Source organism: Mustela putorius, unplaced genomic scaffold (genome assembly GCF_011764305.1).
Source record: "Mustela putorius furo isolate JIRA1106 unplaced genomic scaffold, ASM1176430v1.1 tig00000127_pilon_pilon_pilon, whole genome shotgun sequence".
Classification (NCBI taxonomy): Eukaryota; Metazoa; Chordata; class Mammalia; order Carnivora; family Mustelidae; genus Mustela; species Mustela putorius.
This window is the reverse complement of record NW_025421288.1, coordinates 6,894,912-6,913,420: the sequence shown is the minus strand read 5'-3', so window position 1 is coordinate 6,913,420 and position 18,509 is coordinate 6,894,912. Positions and strand designations below refer to the sequence as shown.

Below are 18,509 nucleotides of genomic sequence, written 5' to 3'. Positions count from 1 at the left end.
GCAGCAATGCCTCCAGAGGGCTTTCAATTAGACTCAAGGAAGAACTAACTGTCAAGAGGAACTTTTAGAATCAGGAAGGACCTGCTGGACGGAGGGACAGGGGTTCCCACTGGCATTTGTCGGGGTGAGCTGTTATCACTGTCTCCATGCGCCCCTCCCTGGCCCCACTCACCTTCCTCCAAGGGGGGCATCCGGAACCGGTTCTGCTGGGCCTCCTCCTCCGTCACGCGGTGACGCTGAGAATCTACAAGCAGGGGGTTGGTGAGGAGGGGTGCAGGTCTACCTCTTCCAGGAGCCCGGAATTGAGACGGTGACTTGGGACAGTGCCCTCAGGCTGAACAGTGTGCAAGGACCACCCCAGGGGTGCAGAGGGGCTTAGCATTTGCCATCAGACCCCCAGCTCTTGTTCTAGACCAGTCTCTAACCAGCCTGGGGTCAGGCAGCCACCCCGCCTTCTGCTTAAGGAAACAGGGCGAGTCCTGGCTTTGCGCCCCGGAGGTTCTGGGCAGATAGTGCCCCGTCTAGGATCCTTCCTGGAGCAGAAGCCAGAAGGTCTGGAAACCTCTCCTCCCAGGCTCTGGGGTACCCTCGCTTCAGAACAGAGAAGATGCCGTGCATTTGTTGCATCGTAAGGACTTGAGTGTCTGGGATCTTGGAGTCTGCTCTTGGGCCTGTACCACTGAATCTGAGTCACAGGGTTGTAGGGTTTTGGACTCTTGGTCCTGCCTCTTACAGGCCTGGGCGTGGAATAGCAGGTTCTCGGGACCTGCTTCATGGCGTGGCTGATGGAATTACTCATTTCCCGCCCCAGAGGCCCTGGTTCAGCAGGTGAGGCACAGACGGCTAGCTGTCCCCTATATCCATTCTCCCCTCCTGGAGCGGGAGAGCCTCTGGCCTTTATCTGGGTACATAGCTGCTCAGGACGGAGGCTTTGTCTGCCGGCCTCTGTTGCAGCTGGTGTGTTTAAGTTCTGGCCTGTGTGTGTGTGTGTGTGTGTCTATGAGTGGGAGTGATGTGAGTGTCTCTGGCATCCTGCCTTTTGGGGTACGCCCTACCCCACCTTCCCTTGCCCTCCTGCTGCCCAGGATGTGGGCATGGCAGTGAACCATTCTGGACCATGTGGAGGAGGGCGAGGTCCTAGGGACTGCACAACAACAAGAAAGCCGGAGCCTGGGGCCCTGCCGACTGCTCAGGGCACTGCCGTTTGGGGCTTCGGTCACACACAGTCAAACTCTCATCCCAACTTACATCTTGGGTCCTGGGGCGAGCTGGGAAGAATTGGACAAGCTCCCAAAGGAGTCACACCATAGGTGTGAGATTCTCTGCTCTAACCTCTGGCATTGCGGGGGCCCTGCCTTGAGTTCCGTCTGTCCTGCTCCGATCCCCGGCGGGCAGGGAGGAGAGCTGGAAAAGCCGGCTAAGAGGCTCAAGCTGGGCTCGCCATAAAGGGAGGGGGAGGGCTGAGGCGAGGGGCAGGATGGGACACAGAAGGGGTGTGAGCACGTGAGAAGCCATCTGAGTGTGGCTCTTTCCTGGACTTCCTGGTCCGACACAGACGCAGCCCCCTGTAGGTGAGGTCGGGGGCGGGTCTGAAGACCCCACATGGCCAAAGACAAAGGTAGAAAAAAATGAGGCTAGAGACATGGAGTTGTCTCTAGGGTCACAAAGCACTTGGAAAGCTTCCGTGCAGGACCATGTCTAGGTCACTGGGCACGCAGGGGTGATGAGGTGGACCCCACTGAAGGCCCTCAGCCAACAGGACCCTCTCCCTGGTTGGGGCCGGTGGGCCCCCTGGGGAGCCCCGGCCCAGGCACTCACTGTAGAAGGTGGTCAAGGCCACGGGAGGCTGGGCGCTGAAGTCATAGTGCTCATAATCTGAGTCCGAGCTGGAGTCCGAGTCCTTGGGAAGTGGGGCCTGGACCTGGACGGGCAGCTGGGGAACTGAGGAGAGAGCAGAGTCGGGGGCGTGGCCAGGTGGTGGCAGAAAGGCACAGGGAGAGGCAGCGGGGAGTGGCGGCCAGGGACAGAGGGGCAGGGAGAGCCCGTCTTGTACAAGACCATCCAGCCTGGGTTTTCCAAGCTCCCCCCACCCATTTCAAACACGGGGAACTATTAACATCTGTTTCTTTCCCAAACACAGAGCCGTCATCGCATGCAGGGCTCTGTTCTGACATTTAAGAAACCGTCTCATTGGGATCTCATAGTGACTCTATGAAGTCCATACATCCGTGTCCCCATTTTACAGCTGAAGGAACTCAGGCACCGGGGGGCCCTGGCCTTGCCCAGAGAGGCAGGCAGTGTCGCTCCTAACCCTTAACCTGTAATAGTCACAGAGCAGGTGCCTTGAGTCCAACCTGCGGGCAAGGTTCTGTGTTCATATTCTCCCCTTGAATACTTGGACACCATGCACGGGGGATGTTTATATTATTTGGCTGAGTTTTGTATTGGTTTTCCTGTCATTGAATGCTTTCAAATACGGGTGACTTCATACAGTCACAATGAAATGTGACTGAGCTTGACTAAGTTCCTTTACAAGAATTGCAAGAACCGCAAACCCCCATGTTGTAAAAGATGGATGACCGATTCCATTTTTCGTTCATTCCGAAGATATGAAATAAAATTATGTTCCAGGAAAATCTTGATGGGGCTCTGCAGGAAGGCCGATGGGGCGGGCCATTGGAAGGGGTCATACTGTCCCAAACCTACCAGCCGAGGAGCAGGGCGGAACTGTCCTCTGAGAAGTGCCCTGAGCCTGTATTGTTCCAGAACTCTTCAAAGCCTAGCCTGGAATGACTACCCTGGAAGGTCCTCTGCCCCTCAGGGCCCAGATTGAGACATGACACGTTCAAGGTCCCACACAGGCCCCAGTGGGCTGGCTAAGGTCTCCTCTCCAGCAGGGCTACTGTTTGGACCTAAACAGTACTAACCCTCCAGAAAGGATACCCTTCCTGTCCTCCCCAACCCTCCCCACACCCAGGGTGGGTGACATCTTACCTTCTTCTTTGGGAATGGTGATGGGAACATCTTGATAACTGTTGATCCCATCTGGGGTGGTGTTGAGTAGGCGCTGGTCGTTCACCATTACGGGCAGGGCTGAGGGAGGAGGGCCAAAGACTCTACAAGTCATTTTTTGCTCTGTCTCAGCCTTCTTGGTCCTATTCTCATTTAGACCCCTTCCTCCTCAGCCCTCACCCCAAACACACACTCATGTACACCCAGAGTCTGGTCGGTCCCTCCATGCACGGACCACTTCTGCTGGGCACGTGAGAAAATCCTTCCCATCAGGAGGTGCCCTTTGGGGCCAGGGCTGGGTGGCCATTGCTGGATCACGACCACTCCTGCTGGAGTCCCACAAGGCCCACCTCCCCCTGAGAGGGCCACACCTCAGGCCTGCTTCTTTCCCTCTCTGCGTCTTTCCCGTGGCTCCCAGAACTCTGAACCTACCGTATTTCCCCTTAACTTTCAAGAAGATGATGGCTGTGAAGATGAGTAAGCCAAGGAAGAGAATCCCCAGAATGATGCAAAGGATGAGGAGTATTAGTTCCCGTGATTTCCAGTCCTCTGTTTTCACGGTCACAGAAGATTCTGGAAGCAAGAACCCCACGTCAGGGAGAAAGAGGAATGGACATAGACTTCTCCTTGCCCTTCTTGCCTCTCCAGCCTCTCTGCAGCTCACCCTCTTCCTTTTTGGACCTATCTTCCACCCCTCTTCTTTTTTGCTTTTAGGAGCTTGGCCTATAATAGGTGCTCAAGAAATGCATAGTGAATGAAGAGTTGACGGAAGGAAACTTTCCCCTGGCCACCAGCCCACAGGGCTCTCTCTTTCTGCTCAACAGTTATTGAGTGCCTACTGTGTGCCCTCCAAGCCCTAGGGATACCAATGTGACATCGGCATCACAGGCCTTGAGGGCGCTGCCTAGTGGAGGGATCGATATGTCGGCTCAATCCACTATGGTGCCACACTTGCAGGGAGGAGGTATGGGCGGCCATGAGGACCTACAAGGGGCACCTACTTCTCTGGGGGGCGGACCAAGGCTGGCTTCCCAGAGAAGGTGACTTGTGGACATCTCTGGCAGTGAACAGGCCATCAGGAGAGCAAGATCTCCTTTCTGTGCCCTGGATGCCTCTTTCCTACAAGACCTGTATTCCCTGAGGGTAGGGGTGACGGCTGTGATTCTGGACCTCCCAGCCCTGCAGCCCTGGTGTGGCTCACTATCTCCTCTCTCAGCTGTATCCCTGCTTCAAAGAGCCCAAAGCCTGGACAGAGGCTGCAGGGCACAGGTGCACGGAGCCCTGGTCAGAGGGGAGACGGGAACCACCTCCTGCTCAGGAAATAAGGCCTGGGCTATGTGGCCCACAGGGCTGGACGGAGGGTAGTGACAGCATCACAGGGGGCCAGAGGGATGAGATTGCCCTGACTCCCTGGCTGGGGACAGTGTCTGCTCCTCCCCAGAAATGACCCCCTCCTTCTCATTTTCTTCCCTCCTCTCCGTCGGCCAAGGGGGTGACTTGGACCAGCCTGGGAATTGGACTTAGCAGCAGGAAGTGGGTGCACGAGAGAGGTTGGGCTGTGGGGGATACAGGGAATGGGGGCCCAGAAGGACCAGGGTTAAGGGAAGGGCTGTTGGGCCAAGGGCTAGATAGAGTGTGGTCTGGGGAGATGGGCTCCCTGCCCTGACCTCGGTGAGAGAGAGCATTCCAGCGGGTGCCTGTGGTCCTGGCTGGAGCTCCCTACAGACTGTGCCATGCCCAGCATTTTGTTCCCTCTCTGTGCCCTCATCCACAACCAGGTTCTCTGTCAGGACTAGGTGCCCCTCCACTCCACACACCCAAGCCCTCGTCCACCCTCCTCTGGTGGAAGCAGGGGATGGCATAGAGCCCGTGAACCTGGGCCAGCCCCTGTGGCCATCCTGGGGTTGCTGAAGGGCTCCACGCCTGGACTCAATAATCAAGAGAATAACTAATGCTCAGACACGGCTTATTGCGAACTCTGCCCTGTTCCAAGGGTTTTAGAATAATTAATTCAGGGGCGCCTGGGTGACTCAGTGGGTTAAAGCCTCTGCCTTCAGCTTGGGTCATGATCTCAGGGTCCTGGGATTGAGCCCCACATCGGGCTCTCTGCTCCGCAGGGAGCCTGCTTCCTCCCCTCTCTCTCTCTCTCTGCCTGCCTCTCTGCCTACTTGTGATTTCTCTCTCTCTCTGTCAAATAAATAAAATCTTAAAAAAAAAAAAAAAGGAATAATTAATTCACTGGAGACTCAGAGCAGCGCTAGGAGAAAGCTACCATGATTATCACTCCCATTTTACAGTCATGGGATCTGAGGCTCAGAGAAGTGGAGACTTGCCCACCATCCCCAGCTAGTGGGAGGCACGGCTGGAATTTGAGCCTCAGGAGTCTTCCTGGGAGGCAACCAAGCGACCAAGCCGCAGCTGGTAGGCAGACAGCGTGGTGCACACTCCAGCCAATGCTGGCTGGCCATGCCTTCACCCCCTGAGCCTGAACCTCTTTCTCTGTGTAAGGGATCTAAGGAGACCTCCCCCATGGGGACGCCAGGAGGGTTACAGGGCCAGGAAAGAGTGTCGGGAGAGCTCTGGGCCAGTGCCTGGGATGTGAGAAACACACTGCCTGTTACCCTTGGTGCACCTGCCACTGGCCAGGGGCAGACCAGACCAGCTCGGGCTTTCTTCAGCTCTATCCTCCCACCCCTGAGCAGGAGCTGACAGGAGAGTGGGCTCCTGTCCGTGAAGTACCAGGATTCGGGGAGCTGGGGCTCTGACAATGCAGGAAGGTGAGGGGAGAGAACCAAAACAGCCGTGCAGCAGGGTGGGGGCCATGGTCTGTAGCTGGGGGATGGGGAATCAACCTCCGGGCCCCTCCCAGGTGCACACACACACTCACACGCATGTGCACACTTGCACGCATGCACCCACCTCTCTGAGAAACCGAGAACAAGTGACGCTCACCTACAGTGACCGGCTCAACACTTGCAGGGACTTCAGGAGTGGACAGGTTGAGCAGACTCCGGGAGCCTGTCAGAAAGCACAGGTCATGCCCTCAACACATATTACAGAGCACCTACTGTGCACCAGCCCTTGTGTTAGACACTGAACAAGACAGACACATGACCTGGAGTGATGGGCATAGTTCCATGGGAAGCAGGGCCGTTGGGGGGGCATATAGTTAAGGAAACCTGCCTTTTCCACCCCTCAACAAGAAGGAAGAGCTCATGGACTAGACGCTGGGAAGTTTCTTTAGTTAGAATAAGAGGTAATAAAAAGAAGTATCTCTTCTTTCTGTAAAACTCTGCTACAGACCACAGATCCCTTTCTCTGTTAAGTCTTGGGTTCGCTCTTCCCATTGGCCTTGGGAGCCGCGAAGCCGACATGAGGATCATTACCACAATCATTTCACAGGCAAGGAAGGCATGGAGCTTACAAAGTCCCTTGGTAGATATTCCCTGATTTTCTCGCTCCCCTGCGGAATGGCTAGGATCGGTGTCCACATACTCATGGCACGGAAGCCTCCCCCTGGGTGAGCGACACAGCAGGAGTTCACGGCCACGTGCCTCAACTCCACAGGGACATTAACGCCATATTTCTTTGGGTCTAACACATTTTAACATCTCTGAAACTGGGGAGATGACATCAATTGCTACAATCGATGACATGCTGTGACTTTATTTTGGCAGCATTTTTGCCCTTTATGGTACATAAAATAATAATAGTGTGACATACCCATGCCCCCTTAGATCTAGTGAAATAGGGCAGGATCCAATTCATAACGTGGACATGAGGCTTTGATGAGGGAAGAGGTATCAGGTGCTCCCCCAGGGCCTGCCACGTGATCGGGGCTCCAGACTCTTGTCCCCCAATATTATTTTCCTATACCCACCTACGATCACCAGCCCAGCCCTGGCACAGCAGCTGGTTTCATCTCCTGAGCCAATTCCAGTCAACAGAGGCCACTGCTTAACATATGATAAAGCCTTAGTAAATATCTGGGGGCTGAGTTGAGGTTCTGTGGGCAAGAATGACCTGCTTGATTAGCCCTGTCTGCCTGCTCGTGGTAAGTGCCGGCAAACAATGGCCCCTCTAATGTGGGCACCCTTGTCATTCCTGACCTAGTGCAAGTTCTCAGGCTTCTGATTCAGGTGCAAATCTGGGGGAGGGGGTGAAGCGGGGGCGGGGAGGAGGGGGTACCTGAGCAGAGGACTCGGGCTGCGCTTGACTGGCTACAGAGGTTGGAGTTGTTGAACCGCCAGGAGCAATCCGACAGGGTGGACTCCTTCCCCGTGCAGGAGTAGTACATTCTGCCCGGCAGGGAGTGGGGCTGCCCGCTGGGGATTCTGACCACGGTGCCACAGCCCAAGGCCTGGCAGAGCACGTGGGCCTCCGGTGAGTACCACTCACTGTTACACACTGTGCTCCAGACCCCACGGAAATGTACCTCCACCTGCCCCTCGCAGGGGTCGCGGCCCCCAGTCAGGCGCCAGGACTGGTGCTCTGCAGGGGAGAGGTGGGGCACGGGGGCAGAGTCAGGTCGGGGTGCTTTGGGCCGAACCCCGCACCAGACCGGACTCATGAATGCAAACGCCCGCAGCCGGTCTGCCTCTGGATCCCGAGTGCTTTCCCTCCTCCGTCTAACCCCCCCCCCAATCTGCTCTGCCCACTCTGGTCGGCATGGCAGGCCGGCCAGCTACTCAAACTGTGGGCCGCGGACCAGCAGCGTCAGCATGGCGTGGACTCGTGTGAGAAATGCAGTCTCAAGCTCTGCTCGGACCTCTTGAGTCAGAATGCATCTTTCCCGAGACCCCCACTCCCCATTCCTACGCACATTTAAGAGAAGGTCTCACCGGACCGGAACTGCATCTGTCTCCCCTTGTTGTTCTGAATCAGGTGACCAACTCGCACTGGGGAAGAGTCTCCCCTCTCATGTCGTTTCCTCCAGGAGGTGGACAGGTTTGTCCCTCCAACTCTGGATCCCCCGCCACCTCTAAACTCCACCCGGCTTCCTTTCCCAGGTTCTGTCCCTCGGATTGCGCTTGCCTGGATCTTACCCTCCCTGGGGGACTGGACCTCTCATCAGCAGGGGCCATCCCTCCCCTGCACCCAGACCTTCCCTATGGGTTGGGGGCTGCCCCGAGGTTCTGACCCCCACCCCCCTCTTGCTGACCTGAGCACACCACTCCAGCGTCCTCCTTGTGGCCACAGTACCCGTCTCCTGGCAAGCCCGGGCAGTCCCACAGGTAGGTCTCTTCCCCTGAACAGTTCACCTGGTCCCGGTGGATGGGTCCTTGGCCAGGGGCGAAGTGCAAGCCGGGCACGGCCTGAATCGCCCAGCCGCAGCTGAGCTGCCTGCACACCACGTGGGAATCCTCCAGGTCCCACGTGTCGTCGCACACCGAGCCCCACTGGCCTTGCTCCAGCATCTCCACGCGGCCTGCACACCGACTGCTGCCGCCCACCAACCGCAGGGCGCGGTTCTCTGCGGGAGGAGGGGCAAGGGTTAGCAGGCGGTTGAGGAGGGGAGGGTGGCGGCTGTGGATCCAATGAGAGGAGCGGGTAATTCGGTGGGCAGGACTGGGGAGCCCTGTTAGGACTGGGGTCCTGATGGGCAGAGGTGGGGAACTCCTCAGAACTAGGGACCTGGGGGCGGAGCTGGACACCCATGGGTGGGCGGCCGGCGCTGGTGGGAGGGGCTAGTAACCTGGTGGGCGGGGCCTGAAGAGCAGGTTGGGGCTGGAAAGTGACAATGCTAAGGGACACTGCGGAACCTGTACGGGGGAGGTAGGGGCAGAGATCGAGGTCCTATCTGAGAGAAGGCGCAAGACCAGTAAGGACCAGAGACCCAGTAAGGATTGGGGACCCAAGTGGTCAAACGGAAGATCTAGTAGGGGAGTGGTCTGGGGCCTGATCAGAGGACGTGCTTGGAGTGGAGATGAGGCAATGCTGCAGTCCTCCAGCGTGGGAACCAGCTCTGTTTGCGACTGGGGTGGGGTGGGGGATGGGGGAATGTCTGGAGGGTAAGGCTTGGGCGCAGTGGCGAGGACTGGGGACAGGAGTGAGGGACAGTGGCTGAAGGCCTGAGGGTGGGGCGGGCAGGGCGCAGGGGGCGGTCCGCGGGTACCTGCACAGGTGACCTTGGCCGGCATCCCGCTGCTGTTGCACGCATGTTCCACCACTTTGCACAGCTTCCAGTCGGGACTTCTGCACAGGACGGCGGGCGCCAGGGCCAGCGTGGAGTTTGGGGCCGCACTGGAGTTCCCCACGCCTGGCCCAGGCAGCTTCTCCAAAAACGGCAAGGTGGGCTGTGTGGTTTCCCAGGCCCCCCCGCAGCCCAGTGCAAGACACACGGCTTCAGAGGCCAGGCTGTCCCAGAGCTCCCCGCACACGGGCTCCCAGGACAGCTTGAGCCAGACCTCCACGGTCCCGCTGCAGTGGTTGCTCCCATTCACCAGGCGGATTCCGAGCCTCTGTCCTGGAGGTGTAGGATGCCAGCTGAGGCCTCCACCCATCGGGACAGCAGGTCTCAGGGATGGGAGTGGGCATGCCCGGCTGCCAGGGGCGCCACTGCCTTATCTTGGACAATATCCCCTGGGCTCTAGACCTCAGCCTTCCAATCTGCAAAATGGGGCTGGGCTGGTTCATCCCTGAGCCCCCTTTTAGGCCTGAACCTGGTTCTCCTTAGAGTCAGGGGAAGGGGGCTAAGGGCAGCTATTGTGGCGCACAGCTTTGTTCAGAGGAGGAGCTTAATAGATATCTGTTGAGTTAATCAAGGACGCATCCCACCCGCACCAAGAGTCCTTTAGCTTGTTCGCAACAAATCCCTTTAAAAGGCTCACTGAACCTTATGCCCCTGCGTATGTGACCCTTGATCAGTGGCTTTTTGAAAATGGTGGCTTTAAGCTCTCAGAGTGAATGGAACTGTGGCACTTTGGGCATTGATTCAGGAAGAAGTGTTGTCTGAAGTTAGGGAGCCTCCCTGATCCCTTCAAAGTCATCTCCCTTTCCCATCACCCGGGACACCATCTGCTTGGTCTCCATAAGCGGGCTGCGGGCCCCCAGAAAGATTCTCTCCTCACCTGGCTCCAAGCGCTGGCTCTCTGCTTGGCTGGTGCTGGGCTGGTCAGATGGTGCTGGAGATGGGTGACCTGGAAGCAACCAGCAGCAGGCGTGGTGGGTGAGCAAGCTCAGGGGTAGAGGGCACAGAGGCCCCTTGAAGGTTAAGGGCCACTTTCTGGAGCAGGGGCTACAGGGGATTTTGAAACACCTCGGGCAGAGTTGCCTCCATTCAGGGTAGGGAAATTCTCAAGCTCTGTTGTTGCTGCCACATCTACTTTGTCTTTGAATTGAATGAATGCACTCGGAGATCTGAGTGGAGGAACAATGGTGGGCTTTGGGGACAGACCTACTTACTGGCTGAGTGACCATGGATGGGTTACCAACCTCTCTCGGCCAGAGTCCCAGTTTGTTGGCCACAACACCTAAGGAAGTTGTGTTTTGCTAAGAGAAGTCAATGTCTGTACTATCCTTGACATACAGAAGCTCCAAAATGGGGGTTATTGTTAGGAAACAATATAGTTAGGAAAAACATTTTCATTTGGGAAATCTGTTTGAGACACTCATGCCAGACTTTAGGGCAATTGGTGCATCCTGGGGTGGCACCATCCCGCTGTACAGCACTTTCAGATACAGAAAAACTCACAGTCACTGAGGGCCGAACACATGCCAGTACATGTGTTTTTTGCACGTATCATTCCATTTCCCTTCAACCACACCATTAGATAGGAACATTCACTTTTTACAAACGCAAAGCGAGGCCCAAAGACAGAAGTCCATCTCCTATGCCAAGGGATGTCCGTTCTTCCCTCCAGAGCCTCTGTCCACATGGCCATGATGGGCTGATTTTTTTTTTTTGGACTTTAGTTTCAGTTTGGCTCAGCCAATGGGGAGCCACAGCGGACCTAGGAGGGAGGGAGGAGAGGGGAGTGGCGGTGCTCATTCCCCTGACTCCTTCTCTGTGAGGTCCCCCACTGAAGGTGGTGGCTCCTCGCCTTGACTCTCTCCTTCTGGTCTCACTGACCACTCCCTGCTCTCGCCTCCTTGGGCCCTGGGTGGCAAGAGCTCCTTGGCTTCCAGTTCCTGCGGACCTCACCCTTTGTAAATAAGCCCCTTCAAATGCTCCTATCTTGATCGTGCCACCCATTTCCTCGTGGGTCCCTAACCAGTCCATGGCCTGAGGCCACCCAGCTCAGCAAGAAGCAGAACCTGGTTCTGAACTGTCTCCAGGGGATCGGCTCCACACTGGGCAGGGACCGTCCAGAGTGGAAGCACAAAGAGGGATCGACCGTGGCAGAGACCGTGGTGCTCCCAGAGGAGCTCGCCTGCACGCAGGGTCTCTTACTTAGGCGGGGCCATTGCTGTCTGGGAAGAAGGACGTGCGCTCCCTGCCATGTCGATGGAGGTAAGAGGTGGTGAGTGTCCTCCATCTCTTTTTTCTCAGATGTGCCCCTATTTGAGGCCCTAATGCGACTGCAAGAGGGCGGGGGATGCTGGCCACGCTAGAATCTTGCATAAGAAGTGAACCTGTATTCCAGTTCAGATCTGGGTGCCCCCCAAATCCCCCCAAACTAAAAAAGAACCCAAAAAAGCCTAAAACCAGAAAGTGAACCTTTGTGGGGTTAAGCCATAAAGATTTCAGCCTGTGCTTGTTACCGAGCCCAGCCTGGCCTGGCCTAACGGAGAGAAGCTATAGGCTCTGGCGGCTGCTACTAGTCTCAGCCCCTCCCCCCACCCCGAGCTGATACTTTGCGCTCAAACCTAAATGTGCTGGCAGGAGCGCCCACACCCCTGCCGGCTGGCGCAGTTCCCCTACAAGCATCCATCGGGGCCACTCCATCATTCAGACAGAAAGTAATCAGGCCTAGAATTGCCTGTCCTCACCAACTCCCTGGTTGGCTGCCCAGGCTGACCCCCTGGAGGGGACTCAGAATTCAGAGCACAGACTCCATGGCTAATGCAATATTCAGAGCAAGAATTCAGAGGCCCACAAATTAGGATGGCAGAATCCCGGTTCCCACAGCAACGGCCCCAGAGCCCCAGAGTGGTTTTCAATCCACGCACGGGGTGGGCACGGGGGAGACTAGGGTGCTGGCTGCAGTGTGTTTGCACATGTGTGTGTGGTTGTGTTGGGGCGTGTGAGTGCATAGCTGTGACCATTTGTGTGTGAGTGTCTCTGTGCGTCTGTGTGTGTGTGTGTGTGCGTGTGTGTGTTTCTGTGGAGGGCTCTCTGGGTCTGGGGAACCACTCTCTTATAGGTGAAAACTTACGCACCTTCTGCTAGACCACAAAACTCTAGAGAACAGGGCCCAAGGCTGAACCAGCCCTGTGTCCCCTCCCCTCACCCACCCCGCATGCCCACCTCAGTGATTGTTGATTGACTGACTGATGGAGGAGCCAGCAGGAACCATCAGTTGCAAGGAGAGCTGTCACCAAAGCTGTTTGTGCATACTCAGGGGTTTGTTTTTGTTTTTCTGGGTCACAGGCATTTTCCTGTCCCCATCCCAAGAAGGGATCCCGGCATTTGTGTTTTCTGAGCCCTGTGCCTATAGGAACAAAAGCAGAATTTACCTTCCCCTCCCCTTCCATCCGGGCCTCTGTTCCCCGAGGGCCCAATGTAGGATGGGCGCTCCCCCAGGAGCATTACTGCCTTTGCCGGCTTGCATACTTTACAGTTTTCTTTAGATCGAGTCACTTTTTGATGCACTAAATTTATTTAAAAAGGAACCGCTACCTTTTCCTGGGAATTTGCTTTACAGCGTTAAGATACTTGAATATAGAAACATTCATTGCAGGGGCATCTGGGTGGCTCAGTTGGTTAAGTGTCCGATGCTTGATTTCAGCTCAGGTCATGATCTCAGGCTCATGGGATCAAGTCCCATGTCAGGCTCTGCGCTCAGCCCAGACTCTGTTTGATATTCTCTCTCCCCTCTGCGCCTCCCCCGCAAATAAATTAAAAAAATGTTTTTTTAAGTGTTCATTGCTTTAAAAAAGCGACCATGGTTCTCAGATAATTAATCACTGGAAACAGACTGAGTGCTCATTCGTTGGGAAAATGGAATGAATTATGGTCCATTTACAGCATGTCAGCTTCTGTAGCCTTTATAAAGAGTGAACTGGAGTTACACCAGTTGGAGGGATTCCCATGCTATGTTGAGGAATGAAGCAAGATACAGAGAAGAAAATGTAGTCTGTTACAACTTTTCTAAAGCAATGGTCGAGAAACCCCAACCAGCGGAGCCACCAGGCACCCCTAAATATTTTTCTTACCACGCATTATTCAATACTAAATTCATCTACTAAGTTCCGTTATCCTGTGTGCCCCAGAAAATCATCTTGAGTTGTGCCCCCCATTCTGCAAAGGATAGGAAATGCAGGGGTGGGTGTCCACATGGGAGAAGAGAAAGCTTCCCCCCAGCCCAGGGGAGTGGCAACTTTTCAGGCCACAGCCCCAAGCAGAACAGAACAGGACCTCGGACTGGGTAGCCTGGGCAAGATGCCAAGGGGACATGAGACGGAGGTGAGTGAGGACGGGAGAAATGAAGTCACCTTGCCTGGAGCCTAAGAAAATGGGACACTCATCCTCTAGTGTCTCCCAGGCCCGTGGGATTCCATGGAAAGGAAGGAGGCATCAACACTGAAGGAGAGGCTGAGGCCCCCGTTGGCTGGCGGGGAAGCTGTCAGGGGCTGTCAGGGGCTCAGCTGAACACCGCCCTGGGGCCCTGTACACCACACCCAGCATGGCCATCCAGGGGTGGGAGAAGCACTTGCTGCCCCTGCTCCAACAGACGTGCTCAGGAAAGCATAGGCACATAGTCAACGCTTGCCGAGTGGCTGATGTGGGAGGGATGCTGCTGGGTTGCATTTGGGGGGCAAGGCAGGGTGCACAGAGTGGACTTACAGCCACGCGGAGGGAGGGCCCCACAGGGAGAACCAGCGTGCAGAGCCTAGCAGGCATCCCCTGCCACCAAGCATGTTTTCTTTTTAACATTCGTGTGGGGTGTCGGGAGCCCGTAAGTCAACAGCCCTAAGGACCGCAGCAACAAACAAAGCCCGTCTGAGCCAGCAGTTTCACTTCTGGGAACCTGTCCTCCAGAAATAACCGTGACGGCTGCATAGAGATTAGAGTCCACATGTCAGAACTGGAACGTTCTAGATTCCTTTCTCCAGCTGGATCCCTCTCAAACCGTGTGACTCAGGCAGATCATTTAATGTCTCCTAGCGCTGGGCACTCGCGCTGCAGACCGGGAACAATAGGCTCCCCACTGCAGCTCATCATAAACATGAAATGAGATGACTCCCGGGACCTTCCTGCGGCCAAGACTTAGAGACACTGCCCGGTAGACAGTCTTCCCCTGTCATTTCTAATAGTAAAAACATTACAAATCTCCCAAGCGGAGACAACGGAATTATCTTAAAAGCATGTGGGGGATTGCTTAGGAAGATCCACATTTAAAGTATTTGCAAAAAAGGTTCACAAAAAGGGACACCTGGGTGGCTCAGTCGGTTAAGCATCTGCCTTCGGCTCAGGTCATGATCCCAGCGTCCTAGAATCCAGTCCCGCTTGGGGCTCAGCGGTGAGCCCGTATCTCCCTCTCCTTCTGCCTCTGCCCTGCTTGTGCGTGCTTTCTCTGTCTCCCTCTCTCTCTGACAAATAAATACATAAAATCTTTAAAAACTATATTCACAAAGAGTTTTTAATGATGTGGGGAATGCTATAAACGGTTACGCTCTCCCCTCCAGCCCCTGCCCCCGCCCAGCCTGGTTTCAAGCTTCTGAAGGTCTTCCGGGACCTAGAGGGAGCCTGAGTTCGGTCCCCCATTCTGCCCTCTCCTCGAACCCTGGGACCTTTTCCCTCTGTGGCCCCGGCCACATACAAGTACGTTTCTTTGGGTGATGAACCGTGGATTCCCATCTATCCCGCTGGATTCTCAGGGCCACGGGGAGAGGGACTGTTTCTAGTTTCTATTTTGTTCACTCCCATATCCCTGGCACCTGGCACAGTGCCTTGCCCAGAAGAGATGCTAAAAGGATATACATAAATGAAACCCAATCTCTCCTACAGAAAAAAAAAAAAAGCTTCAGAAAAATATAAACACTAGTAAGAAATATACCCATACAGTGAGTTTTGGCGTTCTCCTTTTGTTGCTCTAAATTTTTAACATCTACAATTAAATGAAAATTAAAGGTCTCCAAAGAAACAAATGGGCCTTTTTTCCTGGGGATACAAGGCTATCCAGCAGCACTGGTACAATGAGTTTTAAGTCAACCGTCCCCACATTCTTCTCCCCCGAGCCTGCAGAGAGGGCCTGGCGGATGGTGTGGCCATGTCAGCCAGAGCCATCCTTGCTCCTGGGAGGTGAAATGAAGAGCTCAGGTGCTCAGTGGGCCAGAGTGTTTCCTCTCCTGTAAATATCAGCATAGGCAGAGCGGAGAGGTCACCGGGCTGAGCATTAAGGAAGTGGGTCTCAGCTGATTTCTATCATTAGTTTTCTTTGTGACCTTGGATTGGTCTTTTATACACCCCAGACCTGTTTTCTCACTTGCAAAACAACAGGCTGATAGCTTTCTGGTCTCTTCTAGTCCTTCTGTCCTTCTATTATAATTAAATAAAATATATAATGAAAGATGACGTCTGTTGAGCACTCACTGTATGCCCCTATAGAGGGTAGCCTTGTGCTTTATCCGCTGTACTGGTTATTTGAATCCTCACAACTCCTTGGTGAAGTGGCATAGGAGAGAGAACTCCAACACAGAGAGGTTAAGTAAGTCACCCAAGGTCACCCAGCTGGTCAGTATTGGAGGCAAAACTAGAACCTGGGCAGTCTGGCTCTAGAAGCCACTCTTTTAAACCACTACATTGTACAACTTCCAACATCTTATGGAGATAGATGGGAAATCTGTCCTCTTCCCTCAGTCTATCAGTTCAGGGGTGGGTTCATCATATGCAAAGAGTTTTTATGTATAAATGCAGCAGAGATATAGAAATCTGGACATGTTAGAGATTGTTTTGTCTGAAATGGAGGATTGTGTAGTGCTGGGCTGTCCAATATGGTGGAAATTTTCATTTTATTCAGTTCAATTCATTTAAATTGAATTTTAAAAACTGATGTTCAATCCAGTCATTGGAAAACGTCACTGAAATGTTCGAGCCACATTGACCTGCAAATCTACCTTTCCCATAGTAAATTTTATGAAATCTAAATCCAGATTAAGTCCTGCTGATGAAACTTTAGTGTCTGGATTGAGGTGGGCTTTAAGCACCAAGCATACACCATGTTTCAAAGACTTGGTAAGAAGAAAAACCAATACCACAAAGAATGTAAAATAGCTCATTGATAACGTTTTATATTGACAGCATGCTGGAAAGATATTTTGGACATCTGGGTTAAATAAATATATCATTATGTTAACTTCGTCTGTTGGTTTTTACTTTTTAAAATGTGGCTCCAGGAAAATTTTAAATGACAAATGTGACTCATCATATTTGCACCAGACAGCATGGTGTGTTGGAGACCATGGGCCTTGACAGCTTAGCCATGAGCTGCCCAAGTCCCTTTGGCACCAGGTCTCCAACACAGGCTGGCCCTCGGAAGCCCCTGTTTCAACTTGGAGGAGAAAGGGACAATCACGAGAGAACCAACCACCAACAGAAGCAGGGGCATTTGGGGGAGGTGTCCTGACAGGGAGGGGGCCGGGACCATGTGAATGTTTTTCTTTCAAGAACTTTCCTTGAGGTTGCTAATGGGGGGTGATCCATGGAACTGGAAAGAAAAAGGAACAACGTATAATTCCATTAAAATTGGAAAGAAGCGTGGTACAGGCTCACACAAGTAACTTCGAACCTGATCCTGAACAGCCAGCGGGGTTCTGTCTTTGAAGGAACTTGGAGGAGTTGTAACACCCAGCAGGGCTGAGTTTACTTTGTCCCAGAGACTGAGGCTGGCTGGGAGGCTTGGCTGGACGGCATGGCCCTCGTTCACAGAGGTGACTGGTGTTGGGCGACTGTGAGGAATGGACCAGGCTGCACCTGCTGGGAATCTCCAAGCCCAGGAAGGTTGGGGTGATCTCTCTCTCCTTGGAACCTGGAGACAAGTTAGTGACTTGGTGTTTTGGCCCTAGGTTACTTTATTTGACAGTTTTTGTTGTTTTCATTCTTTCCTCTCCTACTTAGGAAAAGCTTGGGGACACAAAGGAAACTCAATATGCATGCTATGAACGGGACCTTCGTGCCCCTCCCAATGCATGTATTGAAGCCCTGTTCCCCAGTGTGATGGGACTGGGGGGGGGGGCTTTGCTCCAGGGTGGAATTCCCATCCCCTCCCCCACCAAATCCAAGGAGATGTCAAGGGGAGGTCAAGGGCAACAGCAACTCATAACCTCCACTGAAAGAGAAGAAGAGCTATCATCAGAATAAGGCAACATAACCAGCTCCGGGGTCTGCCAGAGTTCTGGAACTCCCCGTCTCTCTCTTGCTCAAGAAAGCGAGGGAGTGTGAGTGACATTAGGCTGCGAGCCGAGAAATGAGTCTGCGGCTGACCTGCATTCAATGCCATGAACGCCCGCGGACCATTCACCACGTGTGTGACTAGAACAGGTGCCGGGGAGATGCGTGAGGCCGGGAAGATTCTGGAAGTGGGAGGGTCTGTGGCCTTTCCCACGCACGAGGACACCTCTCCTGAAATCCTTTTTTCATTATCCAGAATGCAGATTTGGGGGATAGACAGAATCGTGCCCCGAGCCCTCTCTGCTGATCACCGGCTATGTGACCTTGGGAAGTTCCCTGAGCCCTGCCAGACTTCTGCCAGGTATGACACCGTGTATGGACAGGGGAGAGCATCTGGTCCTCGAATGCACATTCCGTCCCAGGCGTAAAGATGACTCCAAGGGCCCTTCAGCCTTCTCCTCGGCAAAAGGACTATTCCAGTTCCCCCAGAGACTGCATTCTTTCCTCCTTCCTCCCCATCTTTCTTACAAACCTTCGCAGAGCTGTCCCACACTCACGTCTGGTGGCCCTCTTCCCTGGCTCTATAAGCATGGTGCCCGGTCGTCCTGGAGATGAGATGTGGCCTGCAGTTGCCATGGGAACAGGAGTTCCTCCAAAAGCAAAGGCTTCTGCGGTTCTGACCCCAAAGCTCGCTCACTCAGGCTCCCATACCAGACTATACCTTCTCTGCAGCTTCCAGACAGTGAGACGAGACACTGCTGAGCATAGAGAATCATGGGCAACTCAATATAAATCCCAAGGGAGAACAAAAAAGATGGGGTTCCAAGAGAGACCAGCAGGCCAGAAACACTGACTTTTCATGGGCTCCCACTGCTTGATTTCCCATAAAATTTGACCATTGAGTGCAGGAGGTAGAAGTCGAGCCCCTCCTCTAGAATTCTGATTCAGCAGGTCTGGGGTGGGGTGCTTGAATCAAACTTGCCCGGGTTGAACACCCAGTTTC

At 54.1% G+C, this 18,509-nt stretch overlaps 1 protein-coding gene across 3 annotated transcripts in view; it reads right to left on the bottom strand.

Moving 5' to 3' along the window:
- CD6 (CD6 molecule) overlaps positions 1–18,509 on the bottom strand; it is a 38,358-nt gene that overhangs the window by 2,125 nt on the left and 17,724 nt on the right. Inside the window, exons 2-10 of one of the 3 annotated variants that reach the window (XM_004770379.3) lie at positions 10,083–10,151; positions 9,128–9,478; positions 8,174–8,485; positions 7,201–7,503; positions 5,965–6,030; positions 3,445–3,585; positions 2,995–3,093; positions 1,819–1,941; positions 173–244 (exon numbers count right to left, since the gene is read on the bottom strand). In XM_004770379.3, the coding sequence (XP_004770436.2) occupies positions 173–244; positions 1,819–1,941; positions 2,995–3,093; positions 3,445–3,585; positions 5,965–6,030; positions 7,201–7,503; positions 8,174–8,485; positions 9,128–9,478; positions 10,083–10,151 (1,536 nt within the window). The remainder of the gene's footprint in view (positions 1–172; positions 245–1,818; positions 1,942–2,994; positions 3,094–3,444; positions 3,586–5,964; positions 6,031–7,200; positions 7,504–8,173; positions 8,486–9,127; positions 9,479–10,082; positions 10,152–18,509) is intronic. The other 2 variants (XM_013044698.2, XM_045063152.1) reach the window with 2 other exon arrangements.